At 46.0% G+C, this 23673-nt stretch overlaps 1 protein-coding gene across 1 annotated transcript in view; it reads right to left on the reverse strand.

The window, feature by feature from the left end:
- LOC115458282 (insulin receptor substrate 1-B-like) overlaps positions 1-23673 on the reverse strand; it is a 65232-nt gene that overhangs the window by 37945 nt on the left and 3614 nt on the right. Inside the window, exon 2 of the mRNA XM_030188146.1 lies at positions 4742-7441. Within this exon, the coding sequence (XP_030044006.1) occupies positions 4742-7441 (2700 nt within the window). The remainder of the gene's footprint in view (positions 1-4741; positions 7442-23673) is intronic.

Genomic DNA, 23673 nt, shown 5'->3' on the forward strand with positions numbered 1-23673 from the left:
TAACATACAAAGTCAACTACAATGTCTCCCGCTGTTTCCTTCCCTCACCCTCATCTGCCTTATTCTCTGTTTTGTACTAGAGTTATTATGTAGTTCATTTCATCAAATGTTGTAAGTCACACAGAGCCTGCCTTAGTGGGATTATGTGGGATATAAATGTTCAAGCAGAAAAACAACACAAAGGGCCTTTAAAAACAAAGGGAACACAGTTCTTTCATCAAAAGAATCCTTTAATAGTAGAATTTGATTGGAGGAAGACCCGACACGGGCCGTGTTTCGGTGCTACCGCACCTGCGTCAGGGGTCACAGCAATGACAAAAGAGGCTTCAACAGACTAATTTCAACCGTCTGATGTTTTCCAAAGTGTTCCTCTGAATGTCTGTGCAATGCAAGGCTCACGCATACCATTAGTGTGAGTCTCAATAAGATTTAAAAAAAAACCCTTATCTTATTGAGACTCACACTAATGGTGGAAAACATCAGACGGTTGAAATTAGTCTGTTGAAGCCTCTTTTGTCATTGGTGTGACCCCTGACGCAGGTGCGGTAGCACCGAAACACGGCTCGTGTCGGGTTTTCCTCCAATCAAATTCTACTATTAAAGGATTCTTTTGATGAAAGCACTGTGTTCCCTTTGTTTTCAAAGGCCCTTTGTGCTGTTTTTCTGCTTGGACCTTTTTTTGTACTTAGTTCCCTCTCTCTGTTACATTATAGGATATAAATGTTCACAATAAATAAATAAATAAATAAATAAAATAGGTTTCAAAAATACCGACTTGGACGTTTTGAGAAGAAAAACATCCAAATGGTGCTTTATGACACTTTTTGGACAATTTTTTCCCTTTCGAAAATGAGACCCCTATGGGCTCATTTTCAAAGCACTGAGGGGACCTTTTACAAAGGCACGTCAAAAAGCGGCCTGCGGTAGTGTGGGCGCGTGTACTGGACGTGTGCTGGACCACTTCTCTAGCGCATCTGGAAAAAAACAAAAAGGTGGGGGTTTTGGGGGGCCAGGAAATGGACACGCGGCAAAATGAAAACCAGCGCACGTCTATTTACGACCTGAGCCCTTAACGCCACCTGCTGAGTTAGCAGTAAGGGCTCACGTGTAACCTGCGCAGTAACCGTCCGGCGCACGCCAACTACCGGATTACCACCAGGAACACCCCACAGTAGAAAATTGAAGATTATTTTCTACCGCGCTTTTTCAGCGTGCGCCAAACTCGGAATTACTGCCAGGTGCATGCGCTAGCCAGGCGCTAATGTTGATTTGACACACGTCGCATTCATGTAGGTCCTTACGCGCTTTTGTAAAAGGGCCCTTTAGACTTACAAAATTCTACAGATTAAAATGGATTACTATGGAACTTTGTAAGTCTTAAATGCTTTGAAAATACGCCACAAAGTTAAATAAATTGAGACTGTAATGCTTGAGTGGAGCCAATGGCTAACACATTTATTTTATTTCTTTTGTATCCCACATTTTCCCACCTATTTGCAGGCTCAATGTGGCTTACATTTTTCCGTAATGGCGATTGCCAATTACGGAATTAGAAATATATAGTTATAAAGCAGGTGACAAGGGACTGTCTTTTCTTCATGTTCAATTGTAAAGCGCTGCGCATGACTGGTAGCGCTGTAGAAATGATTTGTAATAGTAGAGTGGATTAGGCAATCAGGTAAAGAGAATTCATTTTCGTAATGAGAAATAAAAGGCATTGGGTTAAAGTTCAGTCATGATAAATTAGCTTAAACAGTCTGGGATAGAGAGCTCCGTTTTGTGCAGTTCTGGTATGAATTTTGTTCTCTGGTATTTAGGATGGATCATTGTGGTATGTATGCCTTATTAAACACATCCATAAGGCACCTCAGAAAACAAAAGACTGGGGCATACAGCACGGGAAAGGATGCCTGTGCACGGTAGGTAGACTGAAAAGCTTCTAGAAATGTACTAACTTAGAAGCTTTTCCCCACACAGACTCAGCCTGGATGTCAGTGTGAAAACTTGTCATCCTGCTTGCCCCTGGACAACAAATGCTCTTCTTCCTGCCAGCTGCCCTGGGTGATCAATAGGGGAAAGAAAGGGAACAAGGAGGGAGGTTTCCTGCACTACAGCCTGCCCCTGGATTTCCACAATACTGCAACAGGGGATTCAAAATCTGACCCTTGCCACTGTATTGCACGAGCATCTTGTATAAGTTACGAAAGAGTGAGATAGCATGTGAGATAAGACTTGCCAGAAATGTTAAGTTACAGGGTCCCCACCTTATCGGACCTCTGATACAAATAAGGCTGAAGCAGACACATGAGAGGCAAACACAACGCACAAACAAGTAGGTACAACAACAAAGCAAGCAGATAAAAGGTGTTCCAGTAAATAATAAAATAAATCGGATACCTGGTCAGATGATTTTCATATTTATTAGGGCTGCAAGTTAACCACAGTTAACTCTGCGATTAACGCAGTAAAAATAATTATATTACAATGTCTCGTCTCTTTCAAACCATCTCTTCCGCTCGCTTCCACTCCCAAACCCTGTCCTTGGCAAAATCTGACACCTCCCCCCCACCCCTAATGATAATCTTCTGTTGGTCCCCGGCAGCGACACCGTTGCCCAAAGTTTTCCTTCCTGCCCATGCAGCAAGCTTCGGAGCAGGTCGCGGGCAGTATATGTGCAATGCTGCCACCTCCAGGGGCCAACAGAAGACCACCTTTAAGGTAGACCAGCGAGGGGGGCGGAGGGGAAGATGCCAAAGCCCGGATGGGGGGAGCGGAGTGAGCTGCAGACAAGCAAGTAGAACTGGAGGGGTTACCACTGAAAGCTATGACTATGGCTCAGGCAGTCAGCTGCAGTAGTTAAAAGAAGAGCTTGGTGCTGGTCCCCACCCATTCTATGCTGCTGCTCATGGGGATAGAGGGAAGGGAGGGAGGAAGAGAAAAGAGATGATGGACCCCAAGAAGGAGAGATAATAGACCTGGGGGAGAGGGAAGGAAGAGAAAGGGAGAGATTTGGGGAGTGGCAAGGAGATTATCAGTCCATAAAACACCTTTCTGTGGTTACAAATCAAAACTGGTTTACATATTACATACAAGTACTTATTTTGTACCTGGAACAATGGAGGATTAAGTGACTTGCCTAGAAAGTCACAGGGAGCTGCAGTAGGAAATAAATTAAAATACCTTTAATCGTGTGATGAATTGCGATTATCAATTTTAATCAAAATCTAGCCCTAATATTTATGTATCTGACACACATGTTGTTCATCTGATTAATTTACTGGAACACCTTTTATCTGCCTTGTTTGGTGTATACACAAATAAGGCTGTGAGAAAGGATGCACAGGGCACGTCCTGAGATGGGAACAAACATCTACTACCCTTAGCCACCTTGTCCCTAATGTTTGGTCCACCCCAGGGACTCAGACTCATTAGAAACTGAACACAAGACCAGGTTCAACACTTGCCATATACAACACAAGGTCTACTGCCCTACCCAGCAGAATAGCAACACCACCAGAGATAGAGTAACTGCAGACAAGTCCGCCGAGAGACCCAGCCGGGCCAGGACTGGACCATCTCGTGTGCCCCCCCCCCCCCCCCCCCCGGCCACCGTTGCCTGCCCCCTGCCCCTTTCTGTCTAGGAATCACTGATGAGCTGCTCCCTCCCTCTGTCATCTCCTGCTCCAGTGCTCCTGTGTGCCAGGAGTCAGGACCCGGATGATTGCATTAATGTGATATCACGTTAATGTAATCGTTCGGGTCCTGGGCGGCACACAGGAGCAGGAGAGGACAGACCCGGAAGCAGGCAAGAGGACAGACCCGGAAGCAGGCAGGAAGAAGCTTGGTGGGCCCGAGGCTAGGCCTGTGGAATTTTACCCCCTCCCCCCCGCCCCACCTCCACTCGGCAGCCCTGACTGCAGAGATCAAGGAGAGGGCAGACAGAAAGAGGATAGGAAGCAAAAAAAAAAAAGAACCTCACATCAATGAGCTCAAAGCAATACAAAAATATAAAACACACACAGATGGAAAACGTAGACCACAGTGCTGAGGTTGGAAAACCCTCATAAGTCCAAATGACCCATACCCTTAATCACAAGGGTAAATCAGACATAGATTCTTTAACTGTTCGGCCAGAACATGTCTCCTGCACCAGAAGCATGCCAGAGCAGATCACTTTGCCAAGAAAATAGAATTACACTGCTTTATTTAAACCAGAGAATTTCTCTCTGCTGGGCCACTTTCCAGTCAACCCCCTTACCCTACCCCCTACACAGATTGCATGAAAGCTGCAGTGCTGGAGAGAATTCAGCTGGAACCGAGAGTGTCAACACAGACCCATTGTTAATTTCATTACTGAAAACATATCACTGTTTATAAAGCTCAATCTGCTTAATGGCTTCCACAGCAAAAAAAAAAAAACATGAATACAACACAGAACTAAAAGCAAGGATACAGGAAGGATATCGTTCAAAACAAGCCAATATATAAATCATTTACAATTCTTCACCAAATGACTGGGACACTGGGCAAGCACAGGTTCAGACAGAAAAAAAAAATGCCCCTGTAATGCCATGCTGGGACACTGGATTAAGACTGGTTCATAGAGAAGAGCGACTCTTAACACATGCTGGGACAATGGGTTAGTACTTGTTCAAATGTACTGACAGTACCTTAATTAAGCCAACTCTCCTTCCTTTGCAACCAACGCCCCAATTCTATTTAAAAAAAAGAGAAAAGTTACCTGTACCGTCCTTGCTACTCTTCTGGCTTCGGAGCTCCTCCGACTTATTAAAGTCAATGCTGGCATAGGAGTTGAGACCAGCAACCCCACAGCTGTTGCTGTGAAGCTGGACCCTTGACTGCAAAGGAGGGACCTCCTGGAAACTGTCCTTAGCCAAATCCAAGTCTATATAGTTCAAGCCATGTTCCAGGACTGCGGGGACGTAGCGTGGGATGTTTCCCAGTCGTTCGTTTGCCATCGTGGGTGCAGGTGTGCCACCTGGCTCAGCCTTGGACCCAACGTTCTCAAAAGAGGCAGAACTGTGGCGCTTGGCATGATCGGCGTAAGGTGCGAGGGTGGCAGCACCAGCTGGCACAGACAAGAAGGTCTCAGAACAGTGGCGCCTCCGGCTCTGAGAGTCCACTCGAATCAGTTTGGGCCCTTGGCTGGGGTTGGGGCTGAGCCTCTGGGCAGAAAGAGGCCCCAGGTGTTCCATCAGGTTGGTTTCTGATTCTTTAGGTGAAGAGGACTTCGGAGTCTCAGCCCCTGCACTGAAGGACATCTCTGTGTAGTCATTCAATGTAGGTGACTTGATTAAGGTAAGGCAGGATTCAGTGTCCTCTGCACTTAAACATTCCTCCAGCATAGCTCCATAGGGCTTCCTCTGTGGGTCACTGTCCATAATTGTCTTTCCATGTATTTGAGAACTACTGGATAAGCCCAAATCCATGTTCATATATTCAGAAGAGAGTGCCACTGCAGGTAAATCCTGGAAGCCTCCTATGCAGGAAACAGGACGTGGGAGAGGTCGCCTGGGAACCGTTGCCTTGAAAGCAATACTAACGTACTCCCCTGGGCTCTTTGGTTCTGGAGGTAGTGGGGCTCCCCGAACTTTGGGAAGGGTGTTGGCTTTAGAGACATCGATAAAAAGGCTGACTGGCCGGTGTGCCTTCCCATTCTTGGGCACAGTTTTTCCACCCTGCTTTGCAAGGTAATGCTGTGTTTGGCTGTAATTGTGGTGGTGGTCTGGGTCATCCAGGCTGTCACTACTAGTGGATGAAGAGCAGGAGAACTGACTAGAGGAGCTGATGGACGGGTTGGAAGGACGGGCCATCATCTCTACTGAGGGCTGCTTGTGACAGCGTGGCAGCGAGTCACATGAATATACCATCTTAGGGGCATCATCTGCCAGGTGAGGGCTGACATCAGGTGGGGTGCTGGATGCTGAGTGACTCAGAGGAGACATATTCATATAGTCACTACCAGACATTTTGCTATCATTGCTGCCTACGGAGAACTTGTCCCCATGAGCCCAGCTACGGCGGTAGGTGATGATGTCCGGAGAGCAGCTCCCATTGGGAGACATCACCATGTAGCCACTGACCTCTGACCTGGTACCTTCAATATGCTGGGGAGGTGACACACTGTTGGGTGTCATTGGCATGTAGTCATCACTCTTGCCTTGGCCAACAGGCAAGATGCCTGGAAGCATGGCCATGTAGCCATTATCTGTAAGGCCAATCTTGCCAGTCTCTTGTTGAGCCTCTCCATGGCTCACATCTACAGAATCTGGATCAGATGGCAACACTAGTTTTGCAGGGCGCGTGAAGGATTCCCTGCTTGGTGTCCTCACCATCATGGTGTACTCTCCACTGTCTTGTCTCTGAGGCATGTTCAATGTTACCCTCCCCAAAGATGCCTGCCTGTTCATGTTCCGGTCTGTTCTGCCATCTCTACCAGGGGTCCACATTGACAATCGCTTATGGCACTGTCCTTCCTGAGAAAGGGAGCCTCGTATGGCCATAGTAATATAATTGAGGTTACTGTCTTCCAAAGACGAAGGTAGGTAGCTCAGCGGATCATAGGAGGCCCTGGAGTAGTCACTGGGACTGGATCCACACTCATCTGAAGATATAAAGCTGTAGTCATTGGGGGACTCAGAAACAGAAATGTTGGAGGTTTGGGTGTAGATGCAATCTGGACCAAGACTGTTAGCCATGACTGGGCTAGATAGGGAGGTCAAAGAAGTTGAAGGCACTGGAGTAGTCCTATTGTTCAGAGGAAGGTGAAGCTTAGTGCCTCCACTTCCCTTAAGGGACTTGGCATAAAGGGTAGGTGTAGAGCTGGCTGGGTTTTCCTCTTCTGGTACTAGTCTAGATCCACAATTATCCTCAATGGCCATACTCATCCTCTGGGAATCATGCTTGAGGGCTGGAGATGAATTGGGGGCCTCAGGCGGCACCCTGGACCTTCGGGAAAACCCCACCTGACTAGGTGGTGGGTTAGAATGGTGGCGACGGGGTGGCACAGATATAGGGTTGGACGCAAGCGACTGGCTCTTACTACGCAGGCGGAACTCATCACTTAGTGCTTTCATGGCTTCCAGGACAGTCTCGTGCATGTTTTGAGCTACCACAGAGTCCTCAACCTGCATCCAAAATTCGCCAGGTCCAGTCACGGCTGAGCGACCCACTTCAATGAAGAAGTAATTTTCTGAGTGCCCACATCGCCGGACATTCATGAGCTGGAGGACAACAGCTGCCACATCAGAGTTCAGCTTCACAAAATTGATGGTCTTGGCTGTGAGGCAGAGCCGGTAGATCCCCACCAAGTTCTTAGCCTGTCCTAGTCCTTTAGGTCGCAGGCTTACCTGCCAAACTTCCTTAAATGCTGGTCCTGGGGCAGGGAGGCCATATTGCCCATTCTCAGCAGGGGCTGTACCTGCAGGAAAAGAGAAAAAGTAGATCAAAATATGCTCATCAATACACAGAACTCCTTCCTAAGTGGCCTCAACATATACTCTGTAAGAGTCTGTCTCCATTCTGGAATAGTTACAGCACACTATCGGCAGATTTCTGCATATAAGGTGGGGATCCTTAGTCAGGGCTGTGGAGTCAGAAGCAATTTTGGGTGGAGTCAGAGTCAGTAAAAAAATGTAACGACGGACTCCAGTTTCAAAATAAATAAATAAAAATCTTACAATCAACCAAAACCTCACGCTAGAGAGCCAAGTGAAGTCTACAACAAAGAAAATGTTCCACTCAATGTGGAAACAAACGCGTGAAACCTTTCTTCCCGAGGGAAACATTTCGTAACCTGATACAAACTATGGTACTAAACCATGTAGACTACTGCAATGGAATCTAAGCGGGATGCAAAGAACAAATCATAAAGAAACTTCAAACTGCCCAAAACAAGGCAGCTAGGCTTACATTTGGAAAAACGCGGTTCGAAAGCGCCAAACCCCTCCGAGAACAACTGCACTGGCTCCCAATCAAAGAACGAATCGCGTTCAAAATCTGCACTATGGTTCATAAAATTATCTACGGTGCAGCCCCGGGATACATGACAGACCTCGTAGACCTACCACCTAGAAGTACAAGATCAACACGAATCTCCACTACCCAAGCTGCAAAGGACTCAAATACAAATCAACTTATGCATCCAGCTTCTCCTACATAAGCACTCAACTATGGAACGCATTACCTAACGCTGTGAAAACAACATACGACCACCTAAACTCCCGGAAATGACTAAAAACCAACTTTTCAAAAAAGGCATACCCCACCAACCCAACTTAAATGCTTGAACAACTGCAACACAACGAAACCAAAGCTAGTACTGGACATAAATTAACTCTTCCCCTTTATGATTCCCTAATGCGTCTGTCACACATGAACATTATTCTACCACTACATCACTTTGTATTTGTTCATACCGGAATTGGCGATCGCCTTTACCGTACTATGTAAGCCACACTGAGCCTGCAATTAGGTGGGGAAATGTGGGATACAAATATCTCTCTTTGTTTTGGGTCTAAATTCCTGGTAAACTAGCGATTTACTTCTAGCACAAAAAAATTAAAACCTAGTTATCAGTAGGAGTCAGAGCCGAACAGTAGAAAAGTAGAGGAACTGGAATCAAAGGTTTGGTGTACTGACTCCACAGCCCTGCTCTTAGTACTGATACATGCAAGGATGCTCAGGAGCAAGTGTGAACAGAATGATTAAGGCATTTACTACTGTATATACATTTAAACAGAGCAAGCCATACTAGGCCAGACCAAAAGGTCCATTGAGCCCTCATTTCTAGAATGCAAGAATCTTGCAGAGGAAGACGGGGAAAAGAAATTAAGAATTATTTATGCATATTGAACACACTATTTTCCCTCTTCTCAAAGCATTCTGAAGAGATCTATAGTGCTGTTAATCACTGTAGGGATGTTTCACTATACTAAACCTACATACTTGTCTCTGATATGGCAAGTCCGTCTGTTCACGCTTTCCAAAAATACTAGGACTAGGGGGCATGCGATGAAACTACAGTGTAATAAATTTAAAACAAATCAGAGAAAATGTTTCTTCACACAACGCATAATTAAACTCTGGAATTTGTTGCCAGAGAATGTGGTGAAGGCGGTTAGCTTGGCAGAGTTTGAAAAGGGGTTAGACGGTTTCCTAAAGGACAAGTCCATAAACCACTACTAAATGGACTTGGGAAAAATCCACAATTCCAGGAATAACATGTATAGAATGTTTGTATGTTTGGGAAGCTTGCCAGGTGCCCTTGGCCTGAATTGGCTGCTGTCATGGACAGGATACTGGGCTCGATGGACCCTTGGTCTTTTCCCAATGTGGCATTACTTATGTATTTATATCCAGCACTGGCAATTTTGTGAAAAAAATGAAAAAAAAAAAAAAAAATCCTCATTCATTCTGGGGCCCTTTTACAAAGCGGCAGTAGAGCGTGTAGCGCATACCAAAATTGACACTACCGCTCAGTTAGTATGCCCACGTGGCTGTAATTTCAAAGTTGTGCGCGCTTGTTTTCTACGATAGAAAATATTTTTCTATTTTCTGCCACAGGGGGCTTTCCCGGCGGGATTCGGCAGCGTGATCACATTGGCGCGCGCTGCATGAGTACCGTGAGTGTAGCACGTGAACCGTTACAGCTAGATCAATGGGCGGCGTTAAGGGACTCAGGCAGTAAATAGCCATGGACTACTTTTAAAATTTAGCACACAGCTATTTACTGCCCCCATTTTTTCCCCAGCCACGGTAACAAAATGGCCCAGTGTGCACCAAAAACACGCATCCACATCACCGCAGGTCACTTTTTACCTGGGCATAAGTAGTAAAAGGGCCCCTCTGAGAGGTTTCAATAACCTCAGTCCTATGGAAGCATTTTCTCCTTACACCTAGGGAGATGGGGGGGCTTGTAACCCCCCTAAGATGAAAAAGGTGCACAGGCACAGTAATATGGGAGTGGATTAGGATTTTATTCTTAACACATATAGCGCTGTGTGAAACTGGAGAAGTCTGCACCATCAAGGCTGGAAGCTGGGGCCCTGGAACATTCTAGCACAGGCTGCTGTCCAATATAAAGGTGAAGCGTACAAGAGACCTATGAAAAGCATGTGAGGGGTCTCAACTTCCAAGCAAGAATTCAACGGGTGTACTGCTACAATGCTGCAGATTGGCTTTAAAACTGCTTCATAAAAAAGCAAACTAGAACCCCATTTTGTAATACAGATGAGCTTATCTGCGACCTTTGGATATTTCGGTATAAGAGCCAGACAAGGTACAAACACCCTGACCTCTGTCATGGGCTGAGCTGCTGCCTGCCCTCAGAAAATTTATCTGACTGTGGTCGCTGGACCAGACACCAACACCACAGAGAGGTTTCTTCCCACCTATCAATTAAGAGGCTGATAATCACAGTATGTTTACCCAAGCAGCTTATAGATCAGGCACCTTTACTCCCTTATCTCGGTGTTTATCATCATGTTATCCCAAACAGCTTATGCAAGCTTTTTATGAAGAATGACACTAGGCTTAGGAAAGATAGCACTGCAAGGCGAAGTGTAAATCCCCCCCCCCTAAAAAAAAACCACACAGACTAGTGCTGAGAAAGTTATACCACAGGATTGTCTGAATATTTTAACACAATTTATACTCAAAAGCATGGATTAGACCCCTAACCTAAATCCTAACAAAGATACCCCTTTTGTCCACTCAACGTGGCTATTTTATTGATTCAATAAGTATCTACACATGAAAAGAGTACGAACCCCTTCATTTAACTGGTGGCATTTCGATGAGGAACAATAACTTCAGCTAAATGTTTCCTGTAACTTGTTTATCATCTTTCACAGGTGCTTGAAGAATTTTGTCCCATCTTTCCACACAGAAGCGTTTCAACTCTGATATTTCAGGACCTCTTCACATGAACAAGGCCTGCTCAAGCCTTACAACTTTGCAATAAGGTTTCGATCAGCATTTTGGTTTGTCCAGTTAAAAAGATATGAAAATCTTTTCTTCTTCAGCCATTACATAGTAGATTTACTGGAACATTTACGGGTTATTAACTTTTGGGTTGGTTTCAGCTCATGGATGGAAGACCTAGCACTCTCCTCTAAAAAACGTTTTGATTATAAGGCCTCACACCCCAATACCTCCGCCCCCTACGCTTGACAGTCAGGATGCAGTGTTTGACTTTTGCCAAATAAATGTTAAGTCAAAAACTGATCTTTTCAATTATATCTCTTCAGAAAACATTATTCCAGAAGTCTTGGGGGTCAGGAGGATGGCTACCTGAGGCAGGTAGCAATATCCTTTTTAGAACGCAGAGGTTTCACTCCCATTCAGTGTTTCTTGATAGTCAACCCAACTCTCACTTCAGCTGCAGTGAGAGACCTGCTGATCTTTAGATTTTACACCGGGGTTCTTCGTAACTTCACGAATCATTTTCCAGTTTTCTCTTCGAATAATGTTGGCAGGATGACTGCTTCCAGGTCGAGCCAGTGTAGTCTTCATTTTTTTTTCATTTGCAGGATATATACATCTAGTAGTGGATGGGTGCAGTGTTGCCAGGTGGGCGGTTTTACCGCCCAATTGGGCGGTTTTCCGCGACCCGCCGCGGGAAATTTTTGCCCGCGGCGGGTCGCGGTTTTCTGGGCTTCTTTTTTTTCTTTTTCGCAGTTTTTCGGGCGGTTTTTTCGGCCGCGGGGGGCGGGGTTAGTGACGTTCTGGGCGGGGCCGATGATGGGGGAGGCGGGGCCGGTGACGGCGGGGGTGATGACGCAGGGGTGGGGGTGTCAGGGGCGGGGTTTGAGTTTGGGCGGGTTTTGGGCTGTTTTTAGGCTGGATTGGGTGGGAAAAAAATTTTCCACCTGGCAACCCTGGATGGGTGGAGCCCCAAATGTAACCCTCCCCAGACAGATGAGCATCAACAATGTTTTTTTCATGGGTCCTCTGACATTTATTTTGATCCTAACGTAATGCGTTGCCACAAACCGATGGCGAAGACCAAATTCAAAACCCTTTCAGACTTTTACAGTACATACGACAGGGTGCCCAAACTCAAGTCATGCAGGATAATTCTGCAGGGTGTTTTACTTGTTATCCCAATTCTTTAAGCAACCGATTTGAATTAGTCACTTAATTGTGTTAAGGAAACTAGGGATTCACTTCTATCTCACCCACCGATTCCAAATTAGTCCTATAGTTTCTACTGTATCTCAAGAAACTAGCCCGTTTAATTTATATCCTTTTATTACGCAAGAGAAAAAAAAAAAAAAGGACTGGTTTTGAAACAGGACTAATTAGCAAGAAAATCAGGAGGCCGAGATGCTGACTTCCAAAGCAAGGCAACTTTTATTAGCTAGCTGTCACAGTACTAAGTTCAGACTCAGGATACTGCGCGCCGAGCGTCACCTGACACTCGTTCTTATACAAATTAGTGGTCATCGCAGTGCAAATCAAGTTTTGCAAGTTCAGTGGCAGTGCAAGTTTTGCCCCCCTACAGTTTCAGTTATACAAGGATCTATCTATATAATTCACAACCCCAACGTTCTAAATGAAGCCACCACCGGAAGTTGAAGCGTCGAGATCAGCTTTCCCCACCGGAAGTTGAGGAGTCGAGATCAGCTTTCCCCACCGGAAGTTGAGGCGTCGAGATCAGCTTTCCTCATCAGTGTGTGCCCCGCCCTCGCGTCACTACGTGATGACGACGAGGGCGGAGCACTAACACTGGACGAAACAGAGCGCCAGCAGCAATGAACACATAACCGCTCACTTACACTGCAGCACCGACAACACGAACAGCGCTGACAGAAGAAATCCATTTGGATGCTCCTGCTCTCCGTATGTGAGTCACCCCCCCCCTCAAAAAAAAAAAAAAAAAAACAAGCTAGCGCCTGTTTCATTGCTCTGAGAAACGGGCCTTCTTTACTAGTATTATAATAAGAGCTTGTAATTTTCACACTTTGGGTTCACAAATTTCTTAGTATTTTTATTTTTGTTACATTTGTACCCCACGCTTTCCCACTCATGGCAGGCTCAATGCAGCTTACATGAGGCAATGGAGGGTTAAGTGACTTGCCCAGAGTCACAAGGAGCTGCCTGTGCCGGGAATCGAACTCACTTCCTCAGTTCCTCAGGACCAAAGTCCACCACCCTAACCACTAGGCCACTCCTCCACTGTTGCTACTATTTGAGATTCTACATGGAATGTTGCTATTCCACTAGAAGTCGGCCCTTGCAGATCACCAATGTGGCCGCGCAGGTTTCTGCTTCTGTGAGTCTGACGTCCTGCACGTACGTGCAGGACGTCAGACTCACAGAAACAGAAGCCTGCGCAGCCTTCTACATGGAATGTTGCTAGTGGAATAGCAACATTCCATGTAGAATCTCCAATAGTATCTATTTTATTTTTGTTACATTTGTACCCTGCGCTTTCCCACTCATGGCAGGCTCAATGCGGCTTACATGGGCAATGGAGGGTTAAGTGACTTGCCCAGAGTCACAAGGGCTGCCTGTGCCTGAAGTGGGAATCGAACTCAGTCCTAGATGCACAAAACTCTAACGACCCTTTAATGACCCTCTAATGACAAAATTTGCGACCGTTGCATGCATTATAGGCCTTTTTCTGAAGCCACTAGCAGATAACGAAAACGGAATGCAAACCAGAAACTACCATTGAAATGTGGACAATTCGCTATGCACTAACCATAACGACAATTCTAACGAATCATTTAACGTGACAAATTTAGCGAGCTCTCAGACCTGTCGTTCAGGCCTGAGCTGTCATCTCCCCGCTCCCTCCTGCACCTTAAAAATGCAAGCTGGCATGTAAAAAAAAAAAAAAAAGTTATATAAAAACGCAAACCGGTAGCTCCCCACTTCCCCCTGCACTAACCAAAACAAAATAAAATTCAAATAGATCGGGAGGGGGCAAAGGCGCTCGTCAGGAGCGTCCTGTATGGGCGCCCTTGCCCCCCCCCCCCCCGAGATCGCCACTGTTCCCCGCTTCAGCTGGTTTTAATAAAAACAAATCTCCAAATGTTCTCATCCCAGGTCCCCCTCCCTTCCTGTGTTTCCTGTCCATTGCTCCAGGGCTCCACCTCCCGCCATCCTCCACCTCCGCCCCCGTGCCCCGCCCCCTGGGATCATCGCCGCCGCTCCCACCCTCCACCGGACCTCCCCCCCCTCCACATTACCGTCCCGTGCAGCGCCTCTCACCTGTATGCGAAGGTGCTGCACGGGATAAAACATCTGATCGCCAATTGCTTCTCCCTTCTCAGACGTCAGTCTGTTGTTCCTGGGTCCACCCTCCATTGACGTAAGTTATCTACGTAGGTAACTTACATCTGTCAGGCACGCGGCTTCCTTCACCCAGCACTCACTCAAGTCACACTGGAAGATTCCCTTCCAGGTGCTAAATAATCTGAAGAGCAAGTGCCCATGCCAGAATAGCCCCAAGGTGGCTAAAGCTGGCGAAGAGCTGCAAGGTGGAAATGCCAACATATGCTGAAGTTGAAGTCCCCGAATACTGTTGGGAACTGAAGGCTAACAATGCTGCAAGGGACTGAAAAACAGGTCAGACCTAAGGGCACCAGACGCCACATGGGATCGCCGCCTTAGGGAGGCCATGCCAGGATGACTGACGTGCCCTGAAGGTGGCCGTTGAAGCAGCACGCCACTAAATGTTCATGCAGACACAAGCAGCGCATATCAGGAAGGAGAAAAAACAGTCCAAGAGGCATAGAGCCCCGCAGCTCCCAAAACAAGAACCCTACAATCCAGTACCTGGAGTAAATGCAGCTGAGGGAGAAAATACCCTTGCAAGTGCGGGCACAAGCCAAAGGCTGTCTATATAGCCGTGAAAGAGCAGGCCAGGCAACTATGAAGAGACATTGCCCTTTACCTCGAGGCGAGAAGGGAACACACACCCCTCAGGAAAAAAGGATAGCCCATGCCAGCATAGCCAAGGCCTCAGAAAGAGAAGTGAGCTGCAGACTGAAAACGTAGCCAGAAGCCTGGAAAAGGCCGCTGAAGAGAAGGCTGCACGGGCAGCCAAGAAACCAAGAGTCACCTGGGAGCCGAAAGGTCCAGGCTTCTTCTGTGAGGGAATTAGTCATGTGTGAAGGAGCCTAGACCCAAGACCACAAAGGCAGACAAAAACATCTGCCATTCAAGGAAACCAGCGCTGTCTGTACCACAACAGCCCGAAAGCAACAAAAACAGAAAAGGAGAAAGAGCAATACATTACTGTAGCCTGTGACCAAGTGGTTGCTGCTGACTGAAGAGAGGTACTTTAAAAAGCGCACCAAAATTTGCTCCTGCACTGGCCCAAATGGTATTGTACCAAAAACAGAACCAAGCCACCACACAGGCTACTAAAAGAAATAGCGTACCACCACAAACCTGAACAGCACAAATTCGGCAAAGGGGAAGACCTTCTGACTCCAATCAAGTGGCTGAATCCAGACAGCTACAGAAGCAGAGAGACACCCCCTCTCCTCCAAAATACCACATAAGCAGAAATCTTGCTCTTTTTTCCCCCCCTAAAGTTCTGAGAGAAGGAGAAGGGAAGTGGCAGGAGAGAGGGAAAGTGGGGGGAGGGACCTGGCACCATCAGGTGTACCCCAAGTCAGGCACCTCTAGCAGCCTAGACACCCCCAAGCTCAAAAGAATCAGGGAACCCGGAGCAGGAGCCACAGCAGCAGGAGAAACCAGTTTGTAAGAGACCATCTACCACGTACTGGAGAGAGAGAATACTGACTGACCAACGAGCATACTGCCCTATGTGGCAGAGTTCAGTTTGGTACTGTATCTTCACCTGCTGGTAGATGGTCATAACTCACATCTCAATTCACCTGCTGCTGATGACAAGGAAAAGCATATCTATAGCCAGTGCGTTTCTTCTAGCAAAAAAGGTGCTGGTACTCAAATGCTAGAACACCCTTCAGGAGTGGGGTGATCACTGAGGGACCCACCCCATAATAGCCAGACCCCCTGCAACCAGTCACAGAATCTATGACAAGACTGAATTGGTGTGTAGAGCCTGAACTCTTTCATTAAAACTTGGAGTCCATGGGTCAATTTTTGCAGACAATGGAAAAGGTGCCGGTACTCAGTACCCCCTCAAAAAAACCTTGTCTATAGCACTACAAGACATATGCAGCACTATACACAAACACATAAGAGATTATCCCTGTTAGACAGAGTGGAGGAGTGGCCTAGTGGTTAGGGTGGTGGACTTTGGTCCAACTGAGGAACTGAGTTGGATTCCCACTTCAGGCACAGGCAGCTCCTTGTGACTCTGGGCAAGTCACTTAACCCTCCATTGCCCCATGTAAGCCGCATTGAGCCTGCCAAGAGTGGGAAAGCGCGGGGTACAAATGTAACAAAAATAAAAAAAATAAAAATAAATTCAGGATGACAAAGTGAACAAAGAAGATATGGGAATGGATTAAAACACAGGTATAACATAGGTGAATAAGGGGTTTCCCGATTTAAAAGCAGCCTCAAACAAATTTGATTTTGAACCTGTATTTGAAAAGGGCCAAAGATGGAGAATGAAATACCAACTGAAGAACTCTTATTCCAGGCATATGGCACAGCAAGATGGAAGGACCAAAGTCTGGAGTTGGCGGTGGAGGAGGGCACAGAGTGACTTACCCAACGAATGGCATCCCTGAGGAGGAGAGCAGGGAGGGATAAGACAGAGAGGTTACAGAATGAATGCACTTGGAAGTGAGTAAGAGAAGTTTGAACTCTATGAGGAATCAGATAGGAGTGAAGTAACATAGGGAGAAGATATAGTAACGCAGCAAAACTTTGAAAAGACTGAAGAGACCTGTGAAGAGCAGGCTGCAGAGGTCTAGGTGGGCGGCAGTGAGAGTGTGGATTTGTATGTGTGTTTGTGTGAGGTGTTGCTGTGGAGGGTGGGGTGGAAACAGAGAGAAAAGAGCAAGCTGGCAAGGCTACTGCCACTGCTTCCTTGTAGCTGCAAAGAATTCTGCGTAAGAGGGAAACAATTCTATGCAAGTTCTGCGATGCGCAGTAGCGCAGGAATAGTCCAGGAGTAAACTGGGTGATATTACAGGGCCTTAAAACAGTTTCTGCTTCACTGGGAAATCAGCAAAAGTGAAAAGCAGCTATCAGAAGAGAAAAAAAAGAAAACTCTACTTGCCAGATTGCTCCCACAGGCGGAGATGATCCTGAAGTTGGGAAAAGTGATTATACAAGGAGGGGAGGATAATGGTGTCCTTTGACAAAGTGAACCCAGTCTGAGACATGCTACAACATTACAGTAGGAGACAAAGAAGGAATAAGTGCTGAAGGAGTAAAGACACAAAGGAGTGGAGGAGTGGCCTAGTGGTTAGGGTGGTGGACTTTGGTCCTGGGGAACTGAGGAACTGAGTTCGATTCCCACTTCAGGCACAGGCAGCTCCTTGTGACTCTAGGCAAGTCACTTAACCCTCCATTGCCCCATGTAAGCCGCATTGAGCCTGCCATGAGTGGGAAAGCGCAGGGTACAAATGTAACAAAAATAAAATAGATACTATTGGAGATTCTACATGGAATGTTGCTACTATTGGAGATTCTACATGGAATATTGGAGATTCTACATGGAATGTTGCTACTATTGGAGATTCTACATGGAATGTTGCTATTCCACTAGCAACATTCCATGTAGAAGGCTGCGCAGGCTTCTGTTTCTGTGAGTCTGACGTCCTGCACGTACGTGCAGGACGTCAGACTCACAGAAGCAGAAGCCTGCGCGGCCACATTGGTGATCTGCAAGGGCCGACTTCTAGTGGAACAGCAACATTCCATGTAGAACCTCAAGTGGAGGAGTGGCCTAGTGGTTAGGGTGGTGGACTTTGGTCCTGGGGAACTGAGGAACTGAGTTTGATTCCCACTTCAGGCACAGGCAGCTCCTTGTGACTCTGGGCAAGTCACTTAACCCTCCATTGCCCCATGTAAGCCGCATTGAGCCTGCCATGAGTGGGAAAGCGCAGGGTACAAATGTAACAAAAATAAAATAGATACTATTGGAGATTCTACATGGAATGTTGCTACTATTGGAGATTCTACATGGAATGTTGCTATTCCACTAGCAACATTCCATGTAGAAGGCTGCGCAGGCTTCTGTTTCTGTGAGTCTGACGTCCTGCACGTATGTGCAGGATGTCAGACTCACAGAAGCAGAAGCCTGCGCAGCCACATTGGTGATCTGCAAGGGCCGACTTCTAGTGGAATAGCAACATTCCATGTAGAATCTCAAATAGTAGCAACAGTGGAGGAGTGGCCTAGTGGTTAGGATCAGTGGAGGAGTGGCCTAGTGGTTAGGGTGGTGGAATTTGGTCCTGGGGAACTGAGGAACTGAGTTCGATTCCCGGCACAGGCAGCTCTTTGTGACTCTGGGCAAGTCACTTAACCCTCCATTGCCCTATGTAAGCCACATTGGGCCTGCCATGAGTAGGAAAGCGCGGGGTACAAATGTAACAAAACAAAACAAAAAAAAGACACAAAGAATGAAGGCTAGAGGAAAGAGGAGATAAAGGTAAAAACGCTAGAGGGGAAAATGATGGTGAGGGGGTGAATTAAGTGCACCACATAATTTCCCAACTAGATTTTATTCCATGTGCCGAAGAGCTGCTTCTCACAAGAACAAGTTGATAATGAGACTCCCCTCACTCCAGCACTAACCTCCCCACCCCCACCAAGGCCCTAACTATATAAATGAAACTGAACAATGGCAATGTTCAATCTCAAGTTTATATCCAGCCAATGGAGGAAAGAAGGGGGAGGGGAAGTTCAAGAAAACCATGAAAAAAAAAAAATTAAAAGAAGAACTATTACTTTTAAAGAGGGTACTGGATGTTAGAACTGTGACACAATTTGAACATGCCTGGAACAGAGAGTGCAGGGATAAGAGCAGAAAATAGATAAAATTGGAGGGGGTGATGACAGGTGGAAGAAATGGGAGGGGGGAGCTTGACGGTCTTCTCGGACATCCTTTTTTCTGAGAAGTTCAGAGAGCAGAAGCCTCCCTCAGTAAGCGAACGTTACTTGGCTGGGAGATTTAACAACTTACATCTTGGGATAGAAGAGAAATTTTAAGTTTAAGGATAAATTTTATATTAATGTGATTAATGAAAACAAATGATTCGCTTATTTAAAGAGTAATATTCTTTTATCATAGTTTGACCTTGTTACAGCCCTTGACTACTACTACTATTTAGCATTTCTATAGCGCTACAAGCGTACGCAGCGCTGCACAAACATAGAAGAAAGACAGTCCCTGCTCAAAGAGCTTACAATCTAGTAGACAAAAAATAAAGCAAACAAATCAATTAATGTGCAGAGGAAAGAGGAGAGGAGGGTAGGTGGAGGCCAGTGGATACAAGTGGTTACGAGTCAAAAGCAATGTTAAAGAGGTGGGCTTTCAGTCTAGATTTAAAGATGGTCAAGGATGTGGAAGACATAGGGGCTCAGGAAGTCTATTCCAGGCGTAGGGCGCAGCAAGACAGAAGGAGCGAAGTCTTGACCATTAAAAAGGGATCTGATTAGAGCAGGGCTCTTCAAACTTTGACTGCATTTGGGGAGAGATGGGAGATCCATCTGCCATTGAGAGGGAGGGGGAGAGATAGAGTGATAGCTGGGGAGAGGAGAAAGAACGAAAGATGGGGCTGTATGCTGACAGAGAGGAGGAGAAAGAATAAGAGGTCAGAACATGTGCTGGGGAGGGGAGAATGATAGGTTGGGGTATAGCACGCAGGAGAAGACTTTGGGGGCAGACAGAATTAGAGGTCTTGCTGGGAGTTGGAGGGAGGGAGAGAAAACTGCAATTGGAATGAGAGGTGGAACCGGAGAGGCGGAAGTCTAAGGAGGGGAAATGCAGGAGGGGATTTCAGGTTTTAGGATGGGGAAATTCTGCTCAAAAACACTACAAACAAACAATGCAGAAATCAATTATCCCTTAAGAGTAGCCATACTGGGTCAGACCAATGGTCCAAGATCTAGCCCTGTATCCTGTTTTCCAAACAGTGGCGAAGCCAGGTCACAAGTACCTGACAGAAATCCAAATCGTGGCAAGACTCCATACTACAAACCCCAGGGCAAGCAGTACTATATAGCACTGGAGTGAAGATATCCTTTGCTACAAAGCGTCACTGCCAGGGCCCACAGCCCCCATTACTAACTCTCACTTCTGGCTGCTTCAGCTAGATTGCCTGGCACTTAAGAACACCTGACTGTCCAAAACTGGGGAATAGTGGGGCTATTGCAAAAAGCCTCATGGTGGAGCCAGCTCAGCACGCAGCTTCTACAGCGATATTAGCGAACAAAAAAGTAACGCAGCATGCTGTAAGCATAAGTACATAAGGAATGCCACACTGGGAAAAGACCAAGAGTCCATCGAGCCCAACGGCCAATCCAGGCCAAGGGCACCTGGCGAGCTTCCCAAACGTACAAACATTCTATACATGTTATTCCTGGAATTGTGGATTTTTCCCAAGTCTATTTAGTAGCGGTTTATGGACTTGTCCTTTAGGAAACCGTCTAACCCCTTTTTAAACTCTGCCAAGCTAACCGCCTTCACCACGTTCTCCGGCAACAAATTCCAGAGTTTAATTATGCGTTGGGTGAAGAAACATTTTCTCCGATTTATTTTAAATTTACTACACTGTAGTTTCATCGCATGCCCCCTAGTCCTAGTATGCAATGAGTACGCAGATTACTGACATGTTAAAACGGCTCAGGCACTGACAGGAAGGGGAACATTAAAAAAAAAAAAGCCTCTTAGAATCTATTTAAAAGAAGACACTCCGTGTAATTTACTGAGATCTACTAACATCTGAACATTTATCTTACATTGCCTCTCCCTTCTTTCATCAAGTTGTTCATTTACACCAGTGTTTTCCCAAGTCCAGTCCTGGAGTACCCCCTTGCCAGTCAGGTTTTCAGGCTATCCACAATGAATAGGCATGAAAGAGCTTTGTATATAATGGAGGCAGAGTATGCAAATCAAGTTCATTGTGGATAGCCTAAAACCTGACTGGCAAGGGGTATTCCGGGACCGGACTTAGAAAACACCAATTTACACAAAGGAATGGCCTCTAAAACTCAGCACAGCTATGACACCTCTCACATCACTGCAACTAATCTCCCTGTGACAATAAGGACCAGCTTTAAAAAAAATAAAAATAAAAAAAAAAGATTTTCGGGGTGGTAAGCGAAACATGAATTACCCCACACTGGATACAATGGAGAGGTATGATCAATGCAAGGAGTAAGGACTTAAGAATTTGCATCTATGAACGTGACAGCGTGTGTCGACATAAGTATTGCCATACTGGGAAAGACCAAAGGTCCATCGAGCCCAGCATCCTGTTTCCAACAGTGCCCAATCCAGGTCACAAATACCCGGCAAGATCCCAAAAATGTACAAAACATTTTATACTGCTAAAGAGTCGAGTTCTATTACTACCACCAATCTGTGGACCTGATGCTCAAAGCTGTGGTGCTAAAGTGAACAGTGCAGAAAAATAACCCTCTAATGCAGTGGTTCCCAAACCCCAGCCAGTCAGATTTTCAGGATACCCACAATGAATATTCATGAGAGAGATTTACACACACTGCCTCCATGGCATGCAAATCTATCTCATGAATATTCATTGTGGATATAACTGAAATCCTGACTGGCTGGGGTGCCTCCAGGACCAAGTTTGGGAACCACTGCTCTAATGTTCAAAACTAACAGAACTGCCATCAGAGCAAAAGGAAGGGGAGAAATATGTCTGGCACATGTGCGTAAGAGTTTCGTGGTAAGCACAGCTCGTGTGTGCGTATGCCCAGGCAAATCCTGAAGTGCATAAGTAAGTACATAAGTATTGCCATACTGGGAAAAACTAAAGGTCCATTGAGCCTAGCATCCTGTTTCCAACAGTGGCCAATCCAGGTCACAAATACCCAGCAAGATCCCAAAAATGTACAAAACATTTTATACTGCTTATCCCAGAAACAGTGGATTTTCCCCAAGTCCATTTAATAACGGTCTATGGACTTTTCCTTTAGGAAGCCGTCCAAACCTTTTTTAAACTCTGCTAAGCTAACCGCCTTTACCACATTTTCTGGCAACGAATTCCAGAGTTTAATTATACGTTGAATGAAGAAAAATTTTCTCCGATTCGTTTTAAATTTACTACATTGTAGCTTCATCGCATGCCCCCTAGTCCTAGTATTTTTGGAAAGCGTGAACAGAAGCTTCACATCTACCCGTTCAACTCCACTCAATATTTTATAGACCTGTATCATATGAAGTGAAGCACATTATTGGTGCCATTCTACTGTGCCTTCAATGTAAGCTGTTCACATTTTTTTTTTCACTTGAAAGGCTTATATTTAAGCACAGAAAACATGTGCCGTGCGCTTTCACTTTCGGGTTTACTAGGATTTGTACACATTTCTTTCACAGTTCCAGTGCTTACAGGCTTGCACAGGCTTCCTTCTGCATCCGAAACAAATCACACCCAGCAGAATTTAAACAGAAAATAGTAAGAAATCCTCTCTTCAAACCTCCCCCCTCCCTCAATGCCAGCTCCAAGCTGATGGTAGGTTTCCAGCGAGAAGAGAAGGTTCGTTTGTGCACTGTTCTCTGAGCGTTGGGAGGGCATAGCAAATGACCCCATTAGCATCCATTTTTACTACATTTTAAATACAATTTGCGGCCATCTTTGGCGCACACATTGAGGCATATTTTCAAAGCACTTAGCCTTCCCAAGTTCCATAGGTTTCTATTTATGGAACTTGGGAAGGCTAAGTGCTTTGAAAATATGCCTCTGTTTCCTGCGCTAAAGCCCTCTGAGCATTCTGCACAGATTAACGCCAGCGCTAGTCCAGTATTAACCGGTTCTTAACGCTGACATTGCTCCTTTAATTCTAGTGTACAAAACTGTATCACTTACACACCCAGGTTTCAATTCCATAGCGCTAAGGACACGCAATTTGATTGGCTCCTCCACATCCCTCCCGTCCTAGCTAAGGACACACAATTTGACTGGCTCCTCCACATCCCTCCCGTCCTACTCCTCTTTACAGGGCTTCCAGGTTACCCAGTTCCAGAAAGGAGAACGGACCCAGGCCTGGTTTTGAACATACATCCTAAAGTAGCATGGTAATTTACACGTCTCGATTCTACCCATTAAAATCAATGCTGCAGGGCCGATCAAGGAGTCTTGGCACCCTTAGTCAGCTTTGCTTTGGCAACCCAACACTGCCCGCACCAGTCATCAGCTCTGTAACCAGCCACCTTGTCCCCCCCACCTCACCCTGCATTAGCTCGCCTCCGGCAAGTCATCATTGTTCTCTTCCTTCGTCCTATTCCCTAACGATACTTGACTCTGTCTTCACATAACTTTCACAATGTAATCCATAACTGAGTTATAACAAATTGTACTTCCATCATTTACAATGTATTGTAAGCCACACTGAGCCCGCAAATAGGTGGGAAAATGTGGGATACAAATGCAATAAATAAATAAATAAAATCCCCCCCCCCCCCCAGCTCTCTCCCCATCATCGTAACCCTAACATACCCTGATCCCACCCTGATGGCTGTCTTTTTTAAAAATGGCCCTGCCAACACCTAGCAGCTGTCTC

This window comes from Microcaecilia unicolor, chromosome 14 (genome assembly GCF_901765095.1).
Source record: "Microcaecilia unicolor chromosome 14, aMicUni1.1, whole genome shotgun sequence".
Classification (NCBI taxonomy): Eukaryota; Metazoa; Chordata; class Amphibia; order Gymnophiona; family Siphonopidae; genus Microcaecilia; species Microcaecilia unicolor.